Raw genomic sequence first — 9,068 nt, 5'->3', positions numbered from 1 at the left:
TTTTCGGCATCAGCCAGGTGATTGGATCACACCCATCTCTGTAGTAAATTGCAGCTCTTAAAAATATATGTGATGTTTGAATGGTGAATCCAAATTGGTGTTGAGTGTAGCCTATGAGGTACTGTGATGTGATGTGATAGGCCTATAGGTAGCCCTAAGCTTTGGGATGAAATATGACCATTCAGGTGCAGGCTACAATCCACATAAAGTGTTCTTGGATTGTTCAGAAGACATTTGCTTACATTGCTCTTATATTTCATATCATTTAATAACATTTGCTTACATTGCGCTTATATTTGCTATCATTTAATAACATTTGTCCATGGTCTGGGCCGTGGTCTAAGCAAATGCAGAATGTATTGGCATGTGCAACAAGCACATGTAGCGTCCTCTTCAGTGCATCTCTATAACTTAAGCCTCCGTGCGCTATGTAGCCTAGGTTTAGGCTAGAAATGACTTTTAGAAGTCATTCACTAAACAATAACAGTTCAATACGACATAGCCCTCACTGGATTTGTGCTATAGGCCGATTAGTTTACCTAATATAGGCCTAAATCTAATAATACTGTCTCATAAAATATATAGCCTACCTAAACAACATAATAGTTTTTAATTATTATTATTTGTATTACTGCATACACAAATGTTTAAGTTACATAATGCCTACATAGGACTAGGCTGCAGAAATAGTGCCATGGGCCCCTTTTTCAATACACACCCCATCTAGCCTACACCCCTTGTTTTCAGCTGGAGTGAACATGCCCATAACAGTCACCCGGAAGCATGCACAATTCCCAAAGATGGCGGAGCAATGTCCAATGGCGATAGCTATGCGCCTAAGAAATCAACTACAGACTGTTTACAAGCTTGATCCACTAAGGAATGAGGTATGAAACTGGAGCTTACGGTCTAACTCTTTGTTAAGTTTTGCACAGAATAATTCGACACCGTCGTGGTCTCATATAAATATGGGTCGAGTACGGAGCACTTGCATGCCTGGCCGAGTGGTACTGACGGGATGGATAGCGGACTCGCATACGTTGTCTGCGCAGGCGTGAGTGTGGGTAGAATAACGGCGTTGTTGTGCCTCAGCACATAAGAGACGCTTTCGTAAATTTAACCCTTGAGCTGAAAGCTAGAAAAACGATAATATTGTTTGTCTTTCATCCAGCAAATCAGACTTTAGACGACGGGCGTTTGGGCTTCGTAATCTTTTTATGCGGGCAACAGCAGTGAAACAGTGCACAAAGATCGTTTGTATGCGTGGGGAAGCGGGGTTTGGTTTTTTTCAAGTAACATAGAAGTCAGCCAAGAGTCGCTGTAAAATCCAAATAATCAAACCTCCAGTCAAATTAAATGTGGTCGCAGATACAACTGAAAATGTAAACCGTAATGATAAGTGCGCTAAGTGAATTCAACATGAGCCAAGCAAGTGGTAGAATAGACTCACGCAGCTGCTGATTGCACCTGTCTCACTTCTTGACATTCCTCGCAAATTGGAAGTCTACTGAGCCCCCTAAGGGTCATTTTGATTAATTATTTTTTCTGGGTTTATTGTTGCGCGCGCTCTCTCAATACTTTGCAGATTTGCATGCAAGGATCGTCAGGCCCCAAATAAAACGCAAAAGCAGCTTAGGAAACACCACCATGACACTGGGCTCTAAATCAGATTGGTTTAGATTTTCTCCTTGAATCAAAGGAATTGATTCTCAAATTATATGTAGCCCATATCCCATAGAGCCTCCGTAATAGGCTGCCTTTTATGTTTTATAGTAGGCCTATTAGTGTAACATCATGCCAGTAAAAAAATGTCCAGAGTTAATTGCCTGCATCACTAATATAGTCTGGCTCATGCAGATTCTTGTTTTCTGGCATTTTTTAAGAAATGTAAATCATGTGAATATTCCATGTTTTTACAGGAGGAAGTGAAATTGAAAATCAAAGACCTCAACGAGCATATTGTATGTTACCTGTGCGCTGGCTACTTCATAGATGCTACAACAATTACAGAGTGCTTACATACCTGTAAGTGTTTTGAGAATTATCTGCGGCTTAAATAAGTCCATTGAATCAACATTGTATTGTTAGACAGAGTGTGATTTTCCCACGAAGGTAAGTAAAAAATATGCATTGCATTTGTTGGCCAGCCTATGCATATTCTTTTTTACTTCCTTTTTCTAGGTATATTCTAGAACATATTTGCATGCATCCTTGAGTGAGTGTCTTCACTCCTTGGTCTTGCATCTTGCACCTCTGTAGTTGTTTGAAGTGTGACATCATGAAATAATTCCCTCTTTTAAATTGGTGCCAGAGGACGTTTGATCAAGGAAACACAAGAGCATCCAATATGTGGAAGTGATTTTAGAAATGTGTGTTTTGTCTATAGTTATAAGGTGTGACACGTCCTTTTGGCGCTGCATACAGCAGAAATCACACAGGTGCCATGATCTTGATGTATCTTGTGGGGCAGTGGTAGTGTAGTGGTTTAGGAGTTAGGATATGCAGTAGCCTTGTAGTTGTGGGTTAAAGTCCCAGCTTTCACCTCAGACTTGGACCTGTAAAGTTATAGCACCCCCCATGCATGGGAGCACATGCATGGGAGAATATAGCCCAGTGAGTTTAGTATCAGCACGCGAAGAACAATCGCCTCTGTAACTAGGGGTATAACGGAACACAAAAACCACAGTGCGGTGTGTACCACAGTTTTGAAGTCAGGTTAACTTTCAGTACAGTTAGCCTGTAGGTGTAAAATTCACAGACAATATTGATGTGAAGCAGGAATAAAAAGTGTCAAATGTTTTTTGACATTAAAGGACTAAACTAACATATGGTCCACCACTTAATATGTTTGTGTGGGAATACAAATTTGAAACATGGTCCTCATTCAAAATTGTTGACTAGTCACTAGTGTTTATAAGACTGCATTCAGTACTTTCGGTCCACATCTATTGAACCTAATGTCCTGCACCTAAACAATGTTGTACGAATATGTGTACCTTTACATCTCTATAAAAAAACATCAGAATCAAAGATGTAAATGCATTTTAATCTAGGTTGGGTAAACCCATCCCAATCTGCCGGTGATTTGGTTCCGCCCTGCAGCTCAGGCTGGAAACCTCCAAATTGTTCTATCCTACTTCCATTGCAAATCTGTGGGCACCAATCACAAACTGGCTCATCCACCTGGCACACCTGGATCATTGGTCTGATGATTGAAGGACTATCCAATTGTGTACAGAGTCATTTGAACTATGTTCGTTGATCACGCCTCTTGTGCAGTAGAAAATACAGAGCAGACTGTAGCCAAGGCAATTATAATAATCACATTTTACATAACAAACAACCCTTTAAGATGGAGGCAATATTAACTTAAGTTGTGAGAAAGTATGGAAGGATTTTTTTCATGAACGTGTATGAACTTTGCAGTAACCTCTCTGTACCATGTCTAAGGATTGACCACTGGAGGGTGCCAAAGAGTGTAGCGCTGCTCTGTTAAAGTGAATTTGATGTAAAAGCTTTTAAACCTTTTATTAGTGAATTAGTGAGTATATTTCTTTCCATATTTCCTAATGCAATATAGAGAGCAGTGACTATATCTGTGCCTTTATTTCAGAAAGCACATGTTGTGTTTACCAGTACAAAATGAGAGAGACAGAGAGAGATTTGGCATATAACTAGCGCAAAGTCTTATTTTTTGCCTGAAGTGGATATTGTATGGCGAGGATGTCCGCATTAAAGTCAGCCTGATTTAGCATGATTTGGAGATCCTGTGATTATTTAAGCGCTGTTTACATCCATGATCATATTGCTCTTGTAGTGACATTACCTGTAAGACTGAATGCAGGGAGACCTCTGGTTCAGTTATTCAGTAGGGCTTTCATCTCTAAATGTTTAGTAGATCTTATATGTGTTTTTGTATGTTTTATTACAGTTTGTAAAAGCTGTATTGTGAAATACCTTCAGACCAGCAAGTACTGTCCAATGTGCAACATCAAAATTCATGAAACACAGCCTTTGCTGAATCTAAAGTTGGACCGAGTAATGCAAGACATCGTCTACAAATTGGTCCCAGGTCTGCAGGAGAGTGAGTACAGCCGAATTAGACTTTGCCTGTGTGTGCTTGTCATGGTGCTTTACTGTAAGGTTAAAACATGATGTATCTAGTTTTAAACTGTCACGTTAAGTTTCATTTCTGTGGATATTAATTAATTGTGTATACGCATACAGCTGGAGCATGCGGTCTTTGTTAGCGTACAGTATGTCCCTGAAAGTAAGTGTTATTTATGGCCTGTTTAAACAGGTGAAGACCGCAGAATAAAAGACTTTTATCAGTCACGTGGCCTTGAAAGAGTTATACAACCTTGTGGAGATGGTAAGTTGTTGTTCAAGTTGTAGTTGATGCTGTTGTTGTCCAATGTATTGGCTAATTGTTTGCTTTGTGTATTGTAGACATATCCCCAGATCATGGACGATTACCGTATACAAGCTTTGATCATTCCAAAGCTCATTTCTACAGATATGATGAACAGGTTTCCTTATGTCTAGAGAGGCAAAGGTAAGAATTGTATCACACTTACCAGAGTTGATTTTCTTAAGTCATATCTTTGTTGCAGACTTGAAATCTTGAAATATGAAATATGTCACCCTATCTGCTATTGTTTCCTATGCTTGTTGTGATCACAGACTTCTTGGGATCATGTCGTAACCTGAGTTGACACTGAAATGCGGGAAGTCACTGTGTTTGGAGTGTTAGTTGTTGGTGCCTGTATCAAGGGCTTGTGTTTTGGCTCATTAGGTGCTGTGTCCACCAAACGCGTTTTTAACAGCCAGATTGCCCACAACCTCCTCCTCTCGGCGCTTCGATAAGTGTGTATTGTTGCTAAGTTACCGAAACCAGAGACGGTTTATAACGAGAAGTGCCATTGAGGAGCCCGGCGCTGTTCTAAAAGTTGAACAGATTTCAACTTTGAGCGCTCTGAGCGCTGCGACAAAAAACGGTCGGCGCCGAGAGTTTTTTTCCGCTGAGGGCGCTCAGCGCTGTGAGAGCTGAGCTACATAGACTTTACATTGAAAATTGTCGCCGTCGGTGCAAAAAACGCGTTTGGTGGACACAGCACCTTATGCTGTGGACTGTTGTTGGCAGTCATTGGTAGAGAACCTTCTGCCTAATTCAACAAAACACAGAAGAAGGTGGGTGCCCAGTTGAAAACCCCAGTGAAATGCTGATGAAAGCTCTTCTCGTGGCGATTGTTCCTCCTTTGGTTCCTTTCTCTGGGCTGTTCGGCTGCTAGCTTGGCTTCGAGGCCACATTAACGGAGCATACCCACTCTAGTGAAGTCTACACCTTGCGCACGGAGGCTGCTGTTTGATTTGGTTGGTTGTTGCATCCCACATTATGTTATGAGTTAGCTGCTAGTTTTTCTTACGGCCTTCGCCAATGGGGTATAAGCACTTGCTACTTTGCAGATGCTACATGTTATTACTTTGTTCCTGCATAGGTTCTTTCTTTGGACAACTGGGCTGTTAGCATTGCTTAGAGCCCACATCAAAGAGGCATAGGCACTTGCTAGTGAACCCTACTTGTTGTGTATGAATGAACTTGAAGGGTGTTTTATTAGTGATTTTGTGTTTGCTGCTTTGGTTCATTATTGTTGTTGACGTCGTATCTCATATTATTTTGTGTAATGTTAGGGCTCGACTGTTGATTGACCACTGTAGTAAATCCCTAACACTTCAACACCCCCTTGTGTATATTTGACTGGAGTAAATCGTACACAGCATTACCTTAGCATGCCACTTTTAACTTCATCTGTTGGGTGTGTGTTAGTTATAGACTTGGGCATGCTGCGGCTTAATGCCTAAGAGGGTTCAATTCTTCAAACCCGTTTCTTATTCTGCACTATAAAAATATTCCACCAACCGAGTCTTTCACTGACCGCACAAATCAAATTGAAAAAGTTTCATGATAATATTGCCTTATAGTGTTGACCATTGATTTGTATGTCTGTCAGCAATGACCGACATTAGGCTACATCTTTCAAAGCACTGGCTGTTGTTGATGATGTGTCATACATCAAGTCTAACATAGAGATGCACAGTAATGTTAATAGTCAGGCAGCCAAAGTCTCAAAAGCTCAATAAAATGAACCTGACATGGTCGGTCATATTTTTTATTTGTGTTTTTTTTCTGTTAACTTTGACCCTAAGACACAATAATTGGAGGGTCTGCTCTGCCAGAAAAGAATTGTGGCCATTTGCACCCTGTATGTTTTTTTTATCAAAAAATATGAAAAATGTTTTTTTCCCCTCAAATTCTTAGTGGGTTGAGTAGGCTGTCAATAAATGCATTCCAGATGCACAAAACACATGTGCCGACATCCACTGAAAAAAATAACCCTTAAAACACATTTCTACATGAATTTGCATCAATTTCATGCCAATATTCTCACTTTTACTTTAATTGAGAAACTTTCATTGGCAATCAACTATTCCCCCAAGTTATGACATCAGTTAATATCCCATTCTTTTCAGCAAACAATATACTCATTCCACAAACACAAATGATAAATATCCAACCAAAATCAATGGATCTGTGATTATTTCACTACTAGTTGCCAATCAACAGGCTCAGAACCTCAGTATAATTTTAGGCTACTCTCACATATAAGCAAAGCAACCCTTTACACTTTTGTTTCATTGGACAGTTATCAACTTTTTTGTGTGTGTGTACTTAACTACTTTTATGACTAGGCATTTACCTACCTTTCATGACAAAACCTTGCCATTTAATGTTTCTCCAATTGGTTTAACAAGACTTTTCTTTACATAATAAAATAATAATAAAGTTTACAGTAATCATAAAATGTATTATATAAGTTATATAGGTCTTTGCTTGCTGACAAAGCACGCATAGCGTTGAAATCATTCTGTGCTGCTGTTTGGGAGACGGTCAATGTCCTCTCAAAGTCCACTTTAAGAGGGATTGCATTCTCCACTGTAGTGCCTAGCTCTAAGTCTACAGGACTCTCATGGAAGGACACCAGCCTAGTTGTGTCCATTTGTTAAATGGTTAATTCCCCAAAGTTGTGTTTACTCTGTGTTTTTCATGACATTTTTGTGATGTGTTTTGGGAAAATGTGACAGGCTACATGTTATATAAAAAAGATACATTTTTTGTGTCACCAGTGTTTGGAATTCATGTGATGTCATGTCATCTTCCTGAAAAACTTCCTGTTGTGTTTTTAGTCCTTATTGTTACCTATGCAGAGGCGGACATTCCTGGTTCCGGAGAGTAAAAGTCCTGCCATATAATTTCTACCTGTGCACTTAACACAGGTGATATCACTAATTGTCTGATCTACCCGGCAGCTGGTTTACTAAATGGTTGGATCAAATACTTGGCAGGACTTTTACTTTCTGAACCCGGGATGTCTGCCTCTGCACCTACTGTATGTCTTGTCAAATATTGTAAAATATTGCAGTTCACCAATCAAGTCATTCCTTCTTTTCACAGTTCGTCGTATTCATCAAAGGATAAAAGCAAATTAACCTTACAGGTAAGGCACCTGCGACAATACTGCCCCGCAGGAAATAAATGTCCAATTTTACCATTAAAAGTTTCCTTGTCCAGTTAAGTTTCCTGTATTTGTTTGTGTTAAGTGTGTGTGTTTGTGTTTGTTGTGAATATGGTTCCACTGTTCTTTGCAGCAGAAGTTTGTCCGGTGCTCAGTCAGAGCAGAGGTCAGACACCTGAGGAAAGTGTTGTGTCATCGGCTCAACGTGGAAAAGCACCAGGTCTGTGTTTGGCCCCTTTTACTAATAACATCAGAGATCTCTTTGTCACGTAAGATATCAGAGAATACTCTAACTCAAAGGTGTTCACCATTCTATTTAAACACATTTATAGACATCAAATTGACTCTTTACAGAACATAGCTATTAGCACAATTAGCACATTCCGTCAGAAGCACAGAATGGATGGGCGTTATTTGATTGGCTGGTGCTCAAATATCAATAACTATTTGGCAGAATCACAGATCTTGATAACCTACTCAGGATATCAGTGCATTGTTTTACATACGACATTTGGGTACTCTTTTCAAATATATATAACTCTGTTATGAAATCAGGGCTTGCTTTCACTCTTACTGAAGACATCATTTTTATACTCTTACATAATGTCAGTGCATATGCGATTATTCTTACGGAGGACATCAGCGCATTCTCTGTGGTGATGCGATTTTTGACACAGATTCAGCTTGGCTCTCTCAAGTGCTTGAAATGCGCTGCAGTGTTGGCACCCTTCCTGAAACTGAAAGTGTTTGTTGTTTGAGGTTTCCATGCTTAGCCGCCCTCCTAACCCCCTCACCCCCTCTCTGCGTGGTCTTTGTTGTGCTGTAGGTCCAGATGTTACTCAATAATGAGTCCCTTCCGGATCACATGACCATGAAACGGCTGTGGCTCTCCTACTGGTTTGGCAAGGTACTGTGGACTCATGTCGTGCCCAGTGATTTCATACCACATTCCTTTACCCTTTTCAGTTTGACTTCTCCCATTGGAAAGTCATTTAGCAACAGAACCACACTGTAGCTTAGTGTGGAGGCTAACTTAGAGCTTAGTAAGATAATGAATAGGTCTGTAAGTTTATGTGCAGTCATAACGACGGGCTGTCAGTTGGTCTCACAGCAGACATCTGCGTCATTGTGTAGGCCTATGTTGCTCTTGAGGGATTTCAGAAGATGGAATGGGATCCCTGAATGGGACTTCTAGCAACAGCTAAACAGTCAAACTTGGGAAATTCAATAAGATGTTATTGATTGTTTAAAAAGTGATGAAAGTGATGATGACAACTAAAACATCTGAATATCTTTATTGTCTGTGTTTAAGGCTCAACCCTTGGTCCTTCACTACAGCATCAAGGACAAACGCACAAGATAGAAGTTTTGTAATGGTCTCAACAAATGTAGACATTTTTTTCTATTTTACATAATTATTATATTTGATATTTTTGTGTGCTGACGTTTTTTATTTGATTGTTTTGTACTTTTGAAAATAAATTAAAATGTTTA

The 9,068-nt window shown here is 39.8% G+C and overlaps 1 protein-coding gene across 4 annotated transcripts; it reads left to right on the top strand.

The window, feature by feature from the left end:
* Positions 1-767: 767 nt before the first annotated feature.
* On the top strand, positions 768-9,068 carry pcgf1 (polycomb group ring finger 1). 4 transcript variants are annotated; one of them, XM_062549293.1, is made up of 9 exons: positions 768-887; positions 1,920-2,025; positions 3,932-4,084; positions 4,301-4,372; positions 4,450-4,555; positions 7,514-7,556; positions 7,711-7,794; positions 8,401-8,481; positions 8,887-9,068. In XM_062549293.1, the coding sequence occupies exons 1-9, from the start codon at positions 801-803 to the stop codon at positions 8,935-8,937; spliced, it is 783 nt and encodes a 260-aa protein (XP_062405277.1). In that variant the 5' UTR covers positions 768-800; the 3' UTR covers positions 8,938-9,068. The 4 variants fall into 4 exon arrangements, with proteins under 4 accessions (XP_062405277.1, XP_062405276.1, XP_062405280.1 ...); XM_062549292.1 differs by having other exon boundaries at positions 7,708-7,794; XM_062549296.1 differs by lacking the exon at positions 768-887 and adding an exon at positions 949-1,054 and having other exon boundaries at positions 7,708-7,794.

This window comes from Sardina pilchardus, chromosome 11 (assembly GCF_963854185.1).
Source record: "Sardina pilchardus chromosome 11, fSarPil1.1, whole genome shotgun sequence".
In the NCBI taxonomy this organism is placed as follows: Eukaryota; Metazoa; Chordata; class Actinopteri; order Clupeiformes; family Clupeidae; genus Sardina; species Sardina pilchardus.
This window is presented reverse-complemented; position numbering and strand designations above follow the sequence as displayed.

Excerpts from the sequence above, each read along its gene's own strand:
- pcgf1 (XM_062549292.1), top strand. The coding sequence starts at position 801 with ATGGCGGAGCAATGTCCAATGGCGATAGCTATGCGCCTAAGAAATCAA. Across the intron at positions 4,373-4,449 it reads TATACAACCTTGTGGAGATG|ACATATCCCCAGATCATGGA; the intron begins GTAAGTTGTTGT and ends TGTGTATTGTAG. Across the intron at positions 4,556-7,513 it reads TTATGTCTAGAGAGGCAAAG|TTCGTCGTATTCATCAAAGG; the intron begins GTAAGAATTGTA and ends TTCTTTTCACAG.